General features: G+C 34.4%; 1 protein-coding gene across 1 annotated transcript; it reads right to left on the reverse strand.

Annotated features, from left to right (window-relative positions):
* Nucleotides 1-1,229: 1,229 nt before the first annotated feature.
* Nucleotides 1,230-17,301, reverse strand: LOC143062063 (angiopoietin-2-like). The gene is made up of 5 exons (XM_076233909.1): nucleotides 17,194-17,301; nucleotides 12,800-12,924; nucleotides 12,044-12,109; nucleotides 9,493-9,639; nucleotides 1,230-1,339 (listed from the first exon to the last, which is right to left on the reverse strand). Exons 2-5 carry the CDS (start codon nucleotides 12,804-12,806, stop codon nucleotides 1,230-1,232), a joined length of 330 nt encoding a protein of 109 aa, XP_076090024.1. The 5' UTR covers nucleotides 12,807-12,924; nucleotides 17,194-17,301.
* Nucleotides 17,302-18,753: the final 1,452 nt, after the last annotated feature.

The following is an 18,753-nucleotide window of genomic DNA, read 5'->3' on the forward strand; positions in this document are numbered from 1 at the left end:
AGTAAATTTTTTCTTTATAAAAAAATTAAAAAAGATTACAAACTAGAATCTTATCTTAATACATCTAATTTTCAGATAAGGAGATTAATCACTAAATTTAGAATAAGTGATCACTCCCTTTTGATTGAAAAGGAGAGATATTTTAAAATCCCAAGAGAGGAACGACTTTGCCATAAATGTAAAATACTAGAGGATGAGAAACATTTTTTACTCTATTGTGAGTATAATAAAACTCTAAGAAATGATTTTTTTCATCACATATGTACTGAAAATAATAACTTTAATAATTTAAATGAAGAAGAAAAATTCAATATTTACTAAATCCATCCTCGCCTTTACAAACAAATAAGTTAGGATCCTTCTTGAAAAAGTCATTAGAACTGAGGGCAGGGGACTCTTAACAACTTGTTTGTTGTTAAAAAAAAAATTTGATGCTGTTGTTATTGTGTATGTTTAATATGTATGTTTATTGTGTTTATTGTGTTAATATATGTTGGTCACAAACTGTAAAGTTTATATGACAATAAAATATTTGATTTGATTTGATTTTAATTACGTTGTGTTGGTATAGGAATATTAAGCTTCTCAATGATCAAAATTAGTGTTTGTCAAACTGCTATATATAACCAGTGTAATTTTTCTGATAAAACGGTTGGTTCAAATTTCCTGAAATTTTTATATATTTGTCATAGGGTCAAAGTAAATACTTTGTCAAAATTTTATGAAAATTAAACGAGCCAAATTAATTTAAGTGAAGGTGTTGGGTATCACCTTGACAGTTGTGTAATTATTGTGTTATACTGTGTGTTTTTTGCTTGGCCAATATGAGTGTAATTTGTCATAAAATTAATATCGTAATGATGTATAACCTGACAGTCACTTACTGATGATATATTTTTATATCTCTTACGATGCGTTGTGGGGAACACATATTAATGACGGGCGTCCGTCCATGCGACAGATCTGGAATAGTACCCACGAATGAAGTCCCTTAATAGTCTAAATCTACCGTCTTTTAAATGTGATATTGTACAGAGATGAGAATTTTGTAAAGATACTTAAATTTGTAGTATATCTAAAGCGTATTCACTAAACTTTTAACTTCTGTTAAGAGTTCTGCCCATTGGATAAAAAGCGCTCTTATGTGTACATTTTTTCCAGATTTTCATCAAATGTATATCAAAGGTTTATACAAGCAATGTTTTGAAAAGTTCGAAAATTAGTGCAGTTCAACTATTTTTTATTAAAGAGGTAAACTCCTTGGAAATAATAATTATGAGAACTGCATCGTTTTTGCTTTCAAGTCTCCATTTCTCTTGAGATATTTGTAAAAAGTTTGCTAAAATAAAAATAAAAATTTTATTAGTTTAAATTCCAAACAATAAGTTTGTAACTAAAGAAAAAAATACCATATTAATATCAAAACGATAGACAGAGAACAATACAAACGTGAAGCATTAGTTTAAACATATTTATTTATAGTGGATTGAGAAACAAGTTTAGCAACTAATATTAATCTCTTTCTACTTTGCGGGTGCGAGTGCTGCCTTGTAGCGGCATTAGCCTGCTCTTTTTCGAAATCTACAAGGGTGTCTTTAACGTGCAAGAGATATGGCTCTCTCTTAACACGGGTCATCCACTTATCGTCCCCTTCCGACGGACTATCATCGTTTTCTTAGGACCATACTCGCAAATGGTGTCAAGGGAGAGCCGAAAATTCAGTCCCAAAAATTTTCCTCCCGAAACGGGAATCGAACCAGGAACCTTTGTGTCAGTAGTCCGATGCACTAACCACTACACCACGAATTATAACGTGTAGCATTGGAAAAAAAAGAATGTAGGACAGAAAGTCACAGGACAAAAAGTCACGGACAAAAAGTCACGGACAAAAAGTCACCACAATTCATTTTTTCTCACTATTTTTTTTTGAATAAAAAACGCTTATTTCTACAAAAATATTTTTGCATTTCTCTTGAACTTTGAAATTCTTTTGCATGATCAAAATTAAATAAATCTTCATTTTTCAAGTATAATGACGCATTTCCTAAATTTTAATATGAATCTATGTATTAAAAAGTAAATATTTCAAGATATTTCTCTTATATATTCAAACAATTGTCAACATATTATTTGTGACTTTTTGTCCTGTGACTTTTTGTCCTACCAAATTTGTGACTTTATGTCTCCTGTGACTTTCTGTCCGTTTACCGAAAAAAATATATGAAAAGAATGAACTATAACGGAACTATGAACAACTCCATGCTTGTTGGAGTTTTCGCTTTCTATAAAACAAGGTTTCAATTGTTTCTGTACCAGGTCAGTTTCCTGATAGTCCCTTTGGTTGATAAAGTCAAGCGTTCATTCTTATCAGTTTTATTGGTCTTAACTCTTCTTTGTAATTTACTTGGAGTTCAGGTGCGGGTTTTCTCACTGTATTGAAGACCCATAGGTGGACTTCGTCTGTTTTCCGCTCTTTAGTTGGGTTGTTGTCTCTTTGACACATTCCCCATTTCCATTCTCAATTTGTTGTCTCTTTGACACATTCGCCATTTCCATTCTCAATTTTTTTCATCGTAATACTTTGGACTTCTTTATACTTAACGCACCAAAGTTTCAAATTCTTTTACTTAAGGAATTAAAAGTGACATTATTTGATATTTGGTAATACATTTACATTGTAAAGTAAATTACATTAATCATGTATACATCTGATGTGTGTGTTACTTTTGTTGATTGGATCCATGGCTTAATTATAAAAAAGAAGATGTGGTATGATTGCCAATGAGACAACTATCCACAAAAGATAAAAATTACACAGACATTAACAACTATAGGTCACCGTACGGCCTTCAACAATGAGCAAAGCCCATACCGCATAGTCAGCTATAATAGGCCCCGATAAGACAATGTAAAACAATTCAAACGAGAAAACTAACGGCCTTATTTATGTAAAAAAAAAAAAATGAACGAAAAACAAATATGTAACACATAAACAAACGACAACCACTAAATTACAGGCTCCTGACTTGGGACAGGCACATACATAAATAATGTGGCGGGGTAAAACATGTTAGCGGAATTCGTTTTTTTTTTGTTGCTTCGATGCGGGGTTTGAATCTATTAGTTTCATTCGTTATTCAGCTCACAGGCGCTTGTACCCTTTTTTATTTTTTATTTCTTGTTTGACAAAATATTTGTTATGTTTAGAGGACGCGTTTTTCAACAGAATGTCTCATTCCAATGAGCACCAATTGTGCCCCTCTTCTTGTCGACTTGTTGCTTTATTATTATGAGGCTGACTTCATACAGGAACTTCTTAGGAAGAAAGATAAGAAGTTAGCAATATCCTTTAACATTACTTATCGCTATAAAGATGATGTTCTCTCACTAAACAAATCAAAATTTGGCGACTATGTTGACCGCATCTATCTCATCGAACTAGAAATAAAGGATACACCAGATACAGTTTATATAAGTATAATATATACACCATATAAGTCGGTCTCGTATCTTGATTTACATCTATAAATTGACAATGAGGGTCGGTTGAAAACAAAACTTTACGACAAAATGATTTCAGCTTCCCAATTATGAACTTTCAATATATTTAGCAAAATGTAAAATTACAAAAATACTGAATTCAATCGGAAAGTCCCTAATCACATGCAAAATCAAATGACAAAACACATCAAACGAATGGACAACAACTGTCATATTCCTAACTTTGTACAGGCATTTCCAAATGTAGAAAATGGTGGATTAAACCTGTTTTTATAGCGCTAAACCTCTCACTTATACGACAGTCTCATCCAATTCCGTTATATTTACGGAGTATTTATACCAATTGATACGATATTCCCGGTCTTGTATGTCCTATCATGATTTCCTTGATAGAGAGTTGCTGCTCACAAGGAAGCTATCAAACCAAGCGTTCCAAATGGTGAAGTTGAAATCATCCGTTCGTAAAATTTACGGACGCTACCAAGAGTTGGTTGACTGTTATGGAATAAGCGTTTCACAGATGATATCGGATATGTTCTTTATGTCGTAACTACAATAACCTTCCCTTTTCACGAATATGACCTAACGAATTAGACTATTTACTGGGTTTGTAATAAAATGAGCAGCACGACGGGTGTCACATGTGGAGCAGGATCTGCCTACCCTTCCGGAGCACCAGAGACCCCCCCCCCCCTTTTTCCTAGTTTTTGGTTGGGTTCGTGTTGCTTAGTCTGTAGTTTTCTATGTGGTGTATTGTATTCAATTATTTGTCTGTTTGCCTTTTTTCTTTATTAGCCATGGTGTTGTCAGTTTATTGTTGATCTATGAGTTTGGCTGTCCCTCTGGTATCTTTCGTCCCCTCTTTTACTTAAGATTTATTTTGGTGTTTTAAATATAATGTTTAGTGAATTAATGTAATACTTTAACTAATTTGTTCTTCAGTCACTGTACTCTATATATGTTGACCCTTTCTTAATGTCAAACGGTAAATCATTAATTTATCTTCAAGACGAGAACAATTTTACAATAAACACAATAGACAGGTACTCAATAAGACAATAAATGCCATTGGAATATTAATCAAAGTACTGAACATCGGATGACCGCAAGTTCTTGTGGATGGTCACATACACTTGTCTCAGAAAAAAATCACATCTCTATACCTGAAAGTGAGGTAAATGTACACGTATATTTTTTTCTGAGACAAGTTAGTGCGTGGATGATAAATAAATGACAGGGAATTCAACCTTATCGTTAAAACTATGATATTGTAGTGATACAAATCAGTAAACTCTGGTTTGTAATTATATAGTATATTAATATTTGTACATTTATGATAACAGTTAAAATAAAATTGAGAATGGAAATGGGGAATGTGTCAAAGAGACAACAACCCGCCCAAATAAAAAACAACAGCAGAGGGTCACCAACAGGTCTTCAATGTAGCGAGAAATTCCCGCACCCGGAGGCGTCCTTCAGCTGGCCCCTAAACAAATATATACTAGTCCAGTGATAATGAACGCCATACTAATTTCCAAATTGTACACAAGAAACTAAAATTCAAATAATACAAGACTAACAAAGGCCAGAGGCTCCTGACTTGGGACAGGCGCAAAAATGCGGCGGGGTTAAACATGTTTGTGAGATCTCAACCCTCCCCCTATACCTCTAACCAATGTAGTAAAGTAAACGCATAACAATACGCACATTAAAATTCAGTTCAAGAGAAATCCGAGTCTGATGTCAGAAGATGTAACCAAAGAAAATAAACAAAATGACAATAATACATAAATAACAACAGACTACTAGCAGTTAACTGACATGCCAGCTCCAGACTTCAACTAAACTGACTGAAAGATTATGATTTCATCATATGAACATCAGGCACAATCCTTCCCGTTAGGGGTTTAGTATCATACCATCATAACATATATGAGAAGAACATAACCCGTGTCATGCCAACAACTGTTTTTAGAATAAATGTGTTTAGTTCCGATGCAAAGACCTTATCAGTGACTCAATATTAACGCCAAAATATGCAATCTTTAATGACTTGACAACAGTATCGTAATTATATCCCTTCTTAATAAGTCTATTCAAAGGTTTTGTAAGTTTCTGAGGTGAATACTGACACCTTTGTGCTTTATAAAGAATATTACCATAAAAAATTGGATGTGAAATACCTGAACGTATTAAAAGTCTGCATGTTGAGCTATATTTACGAATAATGTCTTTATACCGATGATAAAATTTAGTAAATGTTTTGACTAGTTTGTGATATCGAAAACCCTGGTGTAATAATTTTTCAGTAATACATAAATTTCTCTCGTTAAAATCTAAAACATTGTTACATACACGAGCGAATCGTACAAGTTGAGATATATAAACACCGTAAGATGGTGACAAGGGAACGTCACCATCTAAAAACGGATAATTAACGATAGGAAATGAAAAATCATCCCTTTTATCATAAATTTTAGTATTCAGCTTTCCATTAGTGATATAGATATCAAGATCGAGAAAAGGGCAGTGGTCATTGTTAGTATTAGCTTTATTTAAAGTAAGTTCAACAGGATAAATTTCATTAATATACATACTGAAGTCGTCATTATTGAGAGCCAAAATATCATCCAAATATCTAAAAGTATTATTTAATTTGTTTATCAGATGTTGTTTCGATGGGTCTTTGCTTATTTTTGTCATAAATTGTAACTCATAACAATACAAAAACAGGTCCGCAATAAGTGGTGCACAGTTAGTCCCCATTGGAATTCCGATAATCTGACGATATACAGAATCCCCAAAGCGAACAAAAATGTTATCTAGTAAAAATTCATGGGCATATATAGTATCAAAGCATGTCCAATTAACATAGTTTTTTTGTTTATTGCTACTAAAAAATGACCTAAAAGAGTTTGAACATATATATTCACATTCTGATTTTTTGAATGCCCATTTAATTAGGTGTGTGAATTTTTTCTTAATGAGAATGTGAGGTAATGTGGTATACAGGGTAGAAAAATCAAAACTTTGAACAGATTCAAAATCACCAATATAAGCATGCAATTTATCAAGTACTTCCAACGAGTTCTTGACACCCCAAAAGTAATTTATTCCACTATTTTCGAAGGCCTTATTTGAACAATTTATTATCAGGTTTTTAATTGTACCAAGTGTGCTGGTAAGAAGAATAGACAATTTAGTAGTTGAACAATGGCTTGAAGACGAAATAAATCTATATTTGTAAGGGGTTTTGTGTAGCTTCGGAAGCCAATACATAGTTGGGACTTTCATTGTATTTGGCTCTGCTTGTAAAGCGGTGCCTAAAAGTTTATGTTTGTTACAGATTTCGTTTTCTGAAAATGGAGTCAGTTGGAATGTTGGTGAATTGGTGATTTCCTTTTTCAGAACCTCAATGTAAAATTTACGTCAAACAATAATAATATTATTAGCAGCTTTATCTGCCGGGACAAAAACAAATTCCTTGGCTAGTTCTTTTAGTTTATGTTTGATACGAGAAATAGGTTTATTGTTGTAATGGTTTATAGTAAAATGTTCTTTAAAATGTTGAATACGTATATCAACTATCTTCATTACTGAATTAAAAAAAGAGTCCAAAGATTTTTTGTCAGCTTTTTCCCGTTTTATCCATTTCATACAGTAAGTATGGAGTGAGTCGTGGATGATATTACGACACTCATTCCAATTAATAATTGACGGGGGACGATATTTAGGTCCTTTACTGAGGAATGATTTTAACTCTCGGTCTTGAACGATGTTAAGATCTCCTGTTATAACATGGGAAATGGGGCCATAAATATATTCGGAATTACTGCAATTACATGAAGTAGGTGTATTTTCACTGATATTAACATCTTTACACAATTGACCATAATTAAACACAAATTTCCGGGTAGATTTCTTGTAAATATAACAAATAAGAGGTAGCTCAGTATTGTCAAAATATCCAGGAATTTGTTCTTTAACAGAATGGTCGTTAAATATACCGGCAATATTTACAAAATCAAAGCCTTTATTGACATACTTAATTTTAATAAAATGTTTTTTATGATCTTCAGGGCGATCAATTTTGGGAAATAATTTAGAATAACAATATGCCATAATAATTTGAACAATTTCATACTTAGGACTGCTATATGAAATTGTGTTGCAATCCTCCAAAATTTTATTTAACTTATTAACCGGTAACGAACAGAGTTTTGTTAACAGATAATGTCTGCCGTTGTTTTTTGAAATAGACATTAGGTCCGAAATATTGGTATGATTGGCCCGAAATTTTCTTTGATTGCGATTTGTTCTACGACCGTGCGAACGTTTTTTACGAACAGTTTTAGAAACTATATCCAAAATGTTAACGGAATTGGTTCTAGATATATTACCAATTCCCATGATATTATCATTTAGACCGAGAGGGTAAACTGTCTGTAATTTTTTAATCCAATTTAATTCAATTATTTTCCGTGATCGTACAAACTTTGAATGCGATTCACCAGGCTGCTTATTTACTACTTCTAAAGGTTGAACTGCTAAATATTTAAAAGGATGGTTGTGCTTCTTAAGGTGTTGGTAAATGATACTTTTGAATTTATTGGGTCTTTTAAAACGATACAGATGTTCTTGAGTGCGTTTAGATAAATATCGTCCAGTTTCTCCTACGTACTGAATACCACATCCCGGTTTGTTTCATGTGAGTAAATAAATAATACTGTTTGTTTTTCAAGTTATATCAGTTTCAAAATTTAAAGAAAATGTGCGACCATTAAACGTGGACCTTACCGTATTGTTGGTGGAAAGACGGGGACATGTAAGTCATTTTTTGGCATGACACTTATCGATAGAAGGGTAACCACGTTTTTTATTGTTAAAAATGTTAGCGATGGTAGTATTTTTAGATAACCGATTTTGAAGATTGAGACGTGTGATACCCTTTGAACAAGTTTAGTATTTAGTAATTTTCCATTTCTAAGCTTCATAATTGTTTTGTTAGTGAATTATATAATAAAGGAGCAAAGATTGGCGTCCAGAATATGAACCAGCATACAATTATTGAAGTATATAAAATGGATAAATTTGTTCGGCTAAAAATGTCAAACGCTATCAGTATTAAATAGTAGAATGGGGCTGAATATTGAAATACTACTTTTTGATAAATATTCCTAAAGTAATGAATTAGAGCAGTTCTCGCTCGGACACACACTCCATAATCTAGTATATTATAAGAGCATAAACCTGAAGCACGGGGAGGCACTCTACTGCCTCCACACGGCACTAAAGACAAACTCTGTAAAAAATAAAATTGAGAATGGAAATGGGGAATGTGTCAAAGAGACAACAACCCGCCCAAATAAAAAACAACAGCAGAGGGTCACCAACAGTTACATGTATATATAATTTTCATCTATTTGTATATCATTCTATTCTACTATATTAATAATAGTGCAGTGCAAGTGCATGTTGGACACTCTTCTGTAATAATTCGATTTTTCTAATACAGATTGGATTCTAGTAGGCATTAAAATTTTCCCGCAAAACGTTCTATCTCCCTTGCAGAGTTGTCGGTCCTTGAGAGAGAGAGCCAGGATCGATAACTCTGCATGGGAGATTGCAAACGATCTTGAGATATTCTTCTGCATGCTTTAACACACCTTTTCTGTACGTGTGCATAAATATTTAAGATAAGTTTTACCTAAATATATATTTCTAACGACAAAACATTTTCATGATTAATTTATGTTCTTTTAAAAATGTTTTTTTATGGAGTATCCATTTAAAAAATTAATTTATAACAAGCGATAAGGAATGTTATTTTGCACTCGATAATGTCCGCGTAATTATCATGTTTATTATAGATCGGATACAATCCCAACACGAAAGTTGCGTAGCTAATTCGCCTTTCACACCTACTGAAAATAACAATTTTATTGTATCAACTTGCTCACGAATGAAAAGTTTTAACAAAAATGTTGCTACCTGCATTTCCACTGAAGCCATTTATACTCAGTTTGTTATTTGTTTCTTCGTTATTAATACTGAATGAAGTGTAGATTGCATATGCCGTTTGTCCCCTAAAAACTTTGTAGGATCTTTGTTGCGTTATGGCGTAAATGTTGTCATTTCCTACAGAAGTAAAGAAAAATCTATTCAAGTTAACCGAGTTAACTTATTTTACTCGCTCCAATAAGGCAAAAACAAAAAGTTTCAACTTTTAAAAAGAAAGGTTATAAAACCATAACATCTTGGATTCATCTACTATTAATTTCCTGAAAGAGTTTCGGACAAGTAGTTTGAAAATACGAACACCAATTTTTGAGACGCGCTAAATATTCCATTACTCTATTCCCAAAATAGGTATAGCAAACCTGAACAAAGAGCGGCGAAAGATACAAGAGAGACATTCAAACACATTATTTGAAGAAAAAAAACTGACAACGCCATTGCTAAAAAAAAAAAAATCGACAAGTAGACAAACGATAGTACACAAAACACAACATAAAAAACTAAAGACTAAGCAACACGAACCCCATCAAAAACTGGGAGTGATCTCAAGTGTATCAAGTTAACAAGTATGTAGAAAGTCTGTAATGATTTCAACCTGTCAAACTAAATGTGTTTTTTTTAAATATAACTTGAACAAAGTAAATGAATAAAACTTTACAGTATTCTTCAATATACAGAAAATTCACCCCAACTGGTCACTCATTTTTGAAATTTTGAATATAGGGTATATGCTCGTGACTAAACGCCAAAAAAATTAAATAAGTATTGAATGCATGAAAAAAAAAATATTTAGAAATTGATAAGAAACTTCGGTCACACCTTACCGGATAGCACGAACGGACGCCTAACGGATGAAAATAAAAGTTATCCGTTGACAAAATTGTTATCCGTTGGGAGTCCGTTGATGTACTGACCGAATAAAACGGACGTGTAACGGATGCATAACGGACACACACCGGATATGCAACGTACGAGAAACGGACACGTACCGGACAGAACGGATGTCGAACGTACATCCAACGGACGAGTACCGCATAAAACGGACACCTAACGGAAGCGTACCGAATAAAACGGATGAACAAGATATACGGAAAAATCAAAGGCGACAATTATAATACATGTAAATCGCATATATATTCAAAATGTTTCTGTGTAACTGGTTTTGGTTTATTCTTCAAAATTCCGCCAAAGGGCAGTGTCTGGCCTGAATAAGAACTGCTTGGTTGTGAAGACGTGCCTACACTCTAAGATCGATTATGAATAATAAGAATTCATGAACCTTAAGAAATCTGACATTCCAATAATTGGCATTCATGACGCGAAATTTTTAATTGGCATTTATCCGTTTCAGATCCGTTCTTCATCCGTTTTATCCGTTATACGTCCGGTAGAAGTCCATTTCTCATCCGTTCAACATCCGTTTTATCCGTTAAACGTCCGGTAGAAGTCCGTTGGTGAATTTATCTTCCAGACCTCCAACGGATGTATAACGGACACGTAACGGATACAAAACGGAAACGCAACGAACGAGTACCGTACAAAACGGACGCCTAACGAACGTTCAACGACATTTTATTCGTTGGACGTCCGTTCAAAGTTTTGAACATGCTCAAAATTTTCCACCGGACTGAACGGACGTCGACGGATAAAACGTACGCTTAACGGACATGCAACGGATATGGACGGACGTCTAACGGATAAGAACGGACGTCTAACGGACATGAACGGATTTAAAAAAAGTTATCCGTTAGTCGTCCGTTCGAGCTATCCGGTAAGGTGTGACCGAGGCTTAAGGTTCCAACTCCTACAGGCAAACTTGACCTCAGTTTTTACTTTTCTTTTCAGGTTCATTTTGGTCATATAGCACCAAGTTGTTATACTAGTACTACCAAAATTTTGGTTTTCAACTTAAAGATATTCGTTTGTCATGTTTTGGATTTTTTTTCAGATTTTCAGAATCCTCTGATTTTCACCATTTGTATGCCTTAAAAAAATGACCATTGACCCTCATGTTTCTTTTTATAAATCTTTTACGTGTATAATTATAAGCCATCTGTAAAAGTCTTATAAAATCCTTGTTATTTTTAATAGTTTTTGAGCACTTAAACTTGTCAATGATGAAGCTAAGAAAAATCAAGAGAGAACATTTTCCCGCCGAAATTTCAATGGCTAATATCTTGAAATAAAGCACATTGACCTATATTATTTTTTTTGCTCTTTTGGTTCCTTTAATAATCCTCTATCAATTTATTTTATTTTTTTCGGTGCTCAAATGTCAGGGGGAAATCTTCAATGAAAAGTTTACAACACTTTTAAAAAGTTTTCATTTCGCCGTTTCAGAATCTAATGCATTCTGAGTAATATTTTCAAAAGTGTACACCAAAACGTCGTGATTGGTTAGAAATGTCATAAACAATGGAAATTCAACCAATAGCGTGACGTTATTTTCATTTTAGGGTACGAACAATGAAATTACCCATGATTCGTTAGATTATGAAACGGCCAATTTAATACATGTACTTACCAAGCCAATGCTCCCCATCAACCTTACCAAATCCAGTTTTATACCTTTGCCAGATTCTATTAAAACCTGTGGAACCGTCAAATCGTCTTTGAATTAACTATGAAAATCGAATAAGTAAGATGAAAGAATTCACGTGAAATCACAAAACAAAAGAAAAAGAGTTTATAAATTTTAATTGTAATTGATTTCGTGACCATTTAACAGATGTATAAAATGGTCAATTGAGTGACGAGCTTTTATAACTATTGCCTTTCATGCACCGTTAATTTCAACCTTTTAATTCCCTTTTGGATTATTTTTATCACTTTGAGTCCGTGGAAAGCTATTAAAGGGGTACTAAAAACTAGTAATCTAAAAGGTCGAAATATTTGATCAAAAATACAAACAAACAAAAACGATCCAATTTAAATTGGTCAAACAGTTACAGAGAAAAATGAGTGTGAAGTTTAACTATTTATACGTTAGGAAAATCCAATCAACTCTACTTCCTGAAACAGCACCAAAGATAAATCTACCGGAAGTGACGCACATTGGGTCACTTCTTCAGCTTATCCAACCGTAACTACTCGGACATTCTCGCTATGCAGTACAATAACTTCCAGAAAGGTTGAGTACTTCCGATTGAGGCTTATCTAAACGTAACGGTTAATAAAAAATAAAACTTTTTTCCTGATCGTTGATTAATTTCCTGGCAATGAATTTAGTGACCCCGTCAACGTTCATTCTATATTATGAATTTTATTATAATTTGCTTACTGTCCATCCGCCGTTGTCAATCCCCATTTCACAAAATACGTCAATGTTCATTCCGGTCTTGGTTTTGATGGTATACACTCCGCTACTCGAGTCGGGAGGAAGGAAACTGCAGTCAGCCAAAGGCACTAAAAATTAAATTCAAAATTGTTAAAAAAAAATCTTGATGGAAGAGGGCTAAAGATATCAGAGGGACAGTCAAACCCACAGATCGAAAATAAACTGACCACGCCATGGCCGAAAAATTAAAAGACAAACATTCATTTTTTTGTACATAATAAAGTTTTCTCTTGCCTCAAATTTTTTTTTCTGCCCTCCTTAGTTTTGGCCGTTTACTCTCAGGAATCTGATTATACAATCCGCCCAAGCAAATGGCAAAATCAAACGCACAAACACATCAAACGAATGGATAACAACTGTCATATTCCTGACTTTGTACAGGCATTTTCTTATGTAGAACCGTCACCTCTGATTCAGTGTTAACTGTATTGGTCACACTATTTTTAATGACCATTGGAACTGTAGATATAGCTGCTATCACTCGATCAATGTTCGATCCCTTTGATCAGTTCTGCACTACCAATCACCTACGTTTGTGTGTTCTGTTGTATCTACTTAGACTCCTCGCACATTATTTTTAGGTTTAAGTCTGCGAACTGTGTATCTAGGTTATCTTCTTCAAATGTAGTTATACTAGTAGTACCCATTGTTTCTATTTAACAATAATGCTTCTCATCGTTGTCTTCGACTTTTTCTTTCAAGGCTGACACTTGGTCGACAATCTTAACCCTTAATAGTTTAAAAAGTCTACAGTTTTGTGTTGACTCCTTTCAATATTCCTTATAAAACCACTTCTGTTTTCTTTATAATAGGGCTCCTCTTTTCTTGTGTACAAAACTTTTTAAAATATTTGGTTCTCAATGCTCTTCACCTTCGTACTTTATTTGGCCTTTTTAACATTTTTTTATTCGAGCTTCAATAATGAGTCTTTGGTATCTATGATGAGTTCATTGTAGACGAAAAACGCGTCTGGAGCAAATATAAAATTTCGATTCTTGTTTCTATGATGAATTTATTTATGGCCTACTCCATAACAGTTCAAGCATCTAGTATTCTCCAACTTGGTCTTGTGGTCTCTATTATAGAAAAAAAAAACCAAAGGATATGGGATATCCATCCAGGTCACAAAATCAATACATGCACAGCAACAACACTTGATTATTTTGTCATGCACTACTATTATAATCCTGCTGTGTACTAGTATATAACTTTGTCATTTCTTTTTGAAAGATTGTCACAAGTGCAATTTAACATTCTCAACACATACAAACAAATCCGTATTCTGTATATATGCGAACAAAACTTACTTAGACACAATAGCAGGTAACTTTTTGAAAAGTTTGTGGATTTTTCAGCAAGAGAAGAAAGTATAATAGTGGACCAGATCGTTAGAACATATCTGTCGTGTCCAAACAGCACTATCAACCACTGCCGTCCAAATAGCGATCACGTACATCTCAAAGCTGTTAAGACAGAAAATAAATCTCTGTAAAAAGCAGAAATTCAAGTATTAAACATAGAAAAGTATACAAATTATGTGGCAAACATTTAAATTAACAAAGACCATCATAGAAAACATAGTACAAAAAAACACACACGATCCAACACACCAATGCGTGAGTAAACACAGAGGACAGACGAAAAGTTGAAACACAGAGCCCTTGCTAACACTAGGTAATAAAGACAAAGACAGATACAAGGAACTACAGGCAGAATTTCAATATAAATCAGGAAAGCAAACAAACTGACAGATATTAGAAGAGATAAAAATATCACCAACAGATTATGGTCGTATATCAAATGCAAAAGTCAAGAATTATAGTTGTACCATTGAAAAAAACAATAGGTTTTCTACAGGTATGTTACAACCATACTCAAGCTATCGATTTCGATTACTAGTAGCTTTAATATGAAGGACATTTAATATCACTGAAAAGGGAGTCTATAAGCTAATGAGGAACCAGAAACCTCATAAAGCAACAAGTCTAGACGACATTCCAGCATTTATACTTTCATCAGCACATAATCATTAGTCCAGCACCTACCACCATTCTTATCTCTGTTAAACAAACACTCCATCGGCACAGAAGTTCCCAAAGACTAGAGCGATGTCGTGGTTGACTGATCTTCATAAAAGGTGAATTAAAAATTCATAGATACCAGGATTCACATTTTGAAATACACGCGTTGGTTTCGTATATAAAAGACTCATAAGTGACAATCGAATAAAAAAAAGGTAAAAATGCAATATAAAGTGAGAAGTTGAAGAGGATTGCGGACCAAACATTCCGAATGGTTTTGCAATAAAAGCCACAATGCTGCTAATAACAGACCAGCATCCTTAACATCCATAGCAAAATACTGGAACATATCATTAGCAGTGTAATGAAACAGTTTGATACCAACAGAATACTAACAGACACACAACATTGTTTTAGATATAAGAGATCGCGTAAATCTCAACATTCAAAGAAATAGTTAGAAGCCTTACTTAGTATAGGAGAACAAATTGATATCAATTTACTTAACTTCGCTTAGGCTTTCGACAAAGTTGCACATGCCAGACTGGGACGAAGCTAACAAACTATGGAGTGTACCACGACACTGTAAGATGAATCAACTAATCCTTGGTCTACAGAAATCAGCAAGTAGTGTTAGAAAGAACAAAATCAACACAAGCTCAAGTCTTGTCATAAGTACCATATGGATCAGGTCTTGTCTTATTTCTAGCAGCTATGCACAATATGCAAGATACTACAAAAAAAAGTTTGGCGAAGGATACCATCTTGTTCCGTGTTTATAATGGAGCAGCATACAGCCAATTAATACAGGATGGTCTTAGTGCGCTTGAAGAACGCAAAACAATAAATGGCAAATGATTTTGAACCAAGGTAAATGCAGAAATAAGAATTGCACTTCCTCCTGTTCTGCTTCGGCTCTTCTACGTGTGGCTTCTTGTTTTGCACGGATTGCTTCTTGTTCTATTCCGGTCTTGATTTCTGTTTGTCTGTATAGGGTCTGTTCCTGTAATACGGCTTCCTGCTTTAGGAGGGCAGCTTCTTGCTCGACAAAGGCTATCTTTGATCTAGCGGACTCTGCCTTGGCACGCTTTCTCCTTGCTAGGCTCGACATGTCAGAGACGTGTGAGCTCCCACTGTGCGAGGTGGTCTTGCCCTTAGATGTCCTCGTTTTTGTTGATTTAGCCTTTGTCAAGGTAAGGCGATGCTCGTGCAAAGTTTCAATTGCCAGTTCGACTTTAGACATTCGGATATCCGTTGAGAATTTGCACGTATCAATGTCTTGAAGGCTGTCTAATGTTTTTGTATTTTTCAGAAATGTCAAGTACTCGTCTGTGAGCCTGCAATACTTAGTACAGGCTTGTACAATTTTATCTTGCGCTGTTAACAATTGCTGGAGCTCGTTAGGGAATTGGTCGTTTCTAATAACTGGGATTCTAGGTTTGACCATAGGGCCTCTAAGTCGTGATAGAACTTGTCACGTTTTTATATAAATGCTCCCCGTCCCTTTTCGGTACGTTCACGCACTCGCCTAGTCTCGGCATTTTCATGTTCATTTGTTGTTTTAGACGGATTTTGTAATAGTTCTAGATCTGGGACATTTCCCTCTGGGGCTGTATCTCTTCTTGTTGTTCCGCATGACTGGGATCCATGATGTAAATCAACTATTTGTAGGCAATGTTTGTTCAACGTTGTTGGTTTGCTGCCTAGGACGCACAAGCTGTGTTGCGTAGTGTCAAGGTAACAGCTACGAACGATGCTCCGTTGTATTTCCTGTTCAGGAGATGTGTAGACAAGTTATTGTCAATTTACTAGCACGAAAACGTTCTCCTTGAAACTACGTTATTGGTCTGATGACTGCCGGGGAGTGGCGTACGCTATCCAAGAAAACAACAGGCAAGTTGTAGCTTTTTCACTGTACTGGCCGGACCAGTGAGTGTAACCAAGATGACTGGGTTTAAGCAAGGATAAAACAATCAGGAGCTGACTTTTATTTTACTAGTACTACCAATCCAAAAGGTGAAAAACTGAAATACAAATAAATTACAATTTTACAATGTGTTCAATGGTAATGTAAGTCCATTAAAAATACGGATAAACAGTTCGTAGTTATATAAAGCTGTAAATGTTCTTTATAATGATAAGTAGATAAATATTCTTGCACACGTCGGGTTCTGTCTGAATTGAATTGTGTAATCGCAGATACGAACAGTTTGAACGGTTAAATGTTCATAGTTTCTTTATAACATAGGAAAATATATTAAAACAGTTCATCGCTAATGTAAAGACATGATTTGTAATGTTTTAAATGTAACTCACGCTGTGGTTAGCCACAAATTGTTCCTTTGGACAACGTGTCCGATGAATGTTCCTTGTAGTTGTGCACACGACTCGCTGAGCAGTTTTCGTCAATCAGAAGAGAGGGGAAAGTAACACGGATTCTACACTGTCCTGTATAAAACTCCTAAAACTGGCGCACATAAAGCGATGTACGCAATGAAACGTTAACAATATAAAATGATGATCACTTGAAGAATAAATGATGAATGAGTTCCAGAACAAGCTACATAACAAAATTGAAATACACAGATTATATACAGCCATATAATGAGACCCAACAAGTAAAATCAAGGAAAATTTTAAAGAAGCGCGGCAGGCTTAATTAGTCACCAGCAACTATACGGACAGAACAGAAGCATGCCCAATATGATGGCAACAGAAGGTTTGCAAAGTCTACAGAGAAGACTCAGTAGTAGACTCTGTATTATATACCAAACACCAGAGTATAGCTAGCAATCGACATAAACCTAAACCTTATGAGTAATGACAATTGTAGAAGAGACCAACATCGTCTTTTCTAAGAAGGACCCAGCAGCAAGTCGTACAGAATTTCTTTTTCTTTAAAGACAGACCAAGACGGAAATTTCCTACCTGCTATCACAGTTGCTGTGGTCCCATAAAGGAATATAGCACTAGTACCATTGGAGTCAAATCAGATACTAGACAGAGACACCATGTCTATGGGTTGAATTGTACAATTAACAGAATTTTTAGATACAAATAGACTAGTGAAATACATTTGTGTGTGTGTCTGACCTTGTGAGCCCAACAGAACTTTATACAGTCGGCAACAACTCTTGTTCTATAATCGAAAGGAGGACAAAAGTTGAATGGTAAAATAAAATTGACCTGCTTGATAAATAGTGACACACAACTTTTATTAAATATATAATATATGTGTCATAATTATTAATAATTTCATTTATTTTGTTGAATATCGTAATCAAGTGCATTCAGGTCTGGATTTTTTTCAAAACTAACGTGGAGCAAATGGGAAATTTTTGGCGACCCCTTAAGAAGTCATCCGTGGATCCTGAAATATTGAACATTTTGCCACTGTCAGATTTTCTTTATCTGTTCTCGATTTCAAGATAGTAACAATTACCACCAATCTAAACACCTATTAAATACTTTTAGCCTTGACGGCTATTTCTGTTTGTCAGTGTCAATAAAAATCATTTACTGAATAGACTTCGAATGATTCAGGCAAACTTTGGTATTTGAGAATTGATAACTATTTAACAAGTTGGAAATATAAAAAGGGTCGAGGGTTGAACACCAAATAATGGCAACAGCTCAAAAGCGAATTATTGCCTTAGCAGGTTGAAGAAAGGTCCGTTGATGTAGCCCCTGAGGTATCAGGTGCCCTCAGGTATCCGGGGGAATTTGTCATCGATTTATTCGCACGAAAATATAGTTCCCTTTTTGGATCAATCTTAAAACCAAATTTTAATGTGACTTAATACCTAAGAGCAAAATAGATACAATACAATAGTGTATATGATTATACTGTAATAAACTAATTGCTTCATTCTGAAT

Source organism: Mytilus galloprovincialis, chromosome 2 (genome assembly GCF_965363235.1).
Source record: "Mytilus galloprovincialis chromosome 2, xbMytGall1.hap1.1, whole genome shotgun sequence".
Lineage (NCBI taxonomy): Eukaryota > Metazoa > Mollusca > Bivalvia > Mytilida > Mytilidae > Mytilus > Mytilus galloprovincialis.

What these genes read in the sequence shown, in the direction of transcription:
- LOC143062063 (XM_076233909.1), bottom strand. An exon ending in TGATGGGGAGCATTGGCTTG is followed by an intron (nt 9,640 to 12,043) that starts GTAAGTACATGT and finishes TTACTTCTGTAG; the next exon opens with GAAATGACAACATTTACGCC. An exon ending in TGGCTTCAGTGGAAATGCAG is followed by an intron (nt 1,340 to 9,492) that starts GTAGCAACATTT and finishes TTTTTATTTTAG; the next exon opens with CAAACTTTTTACAAATATCT.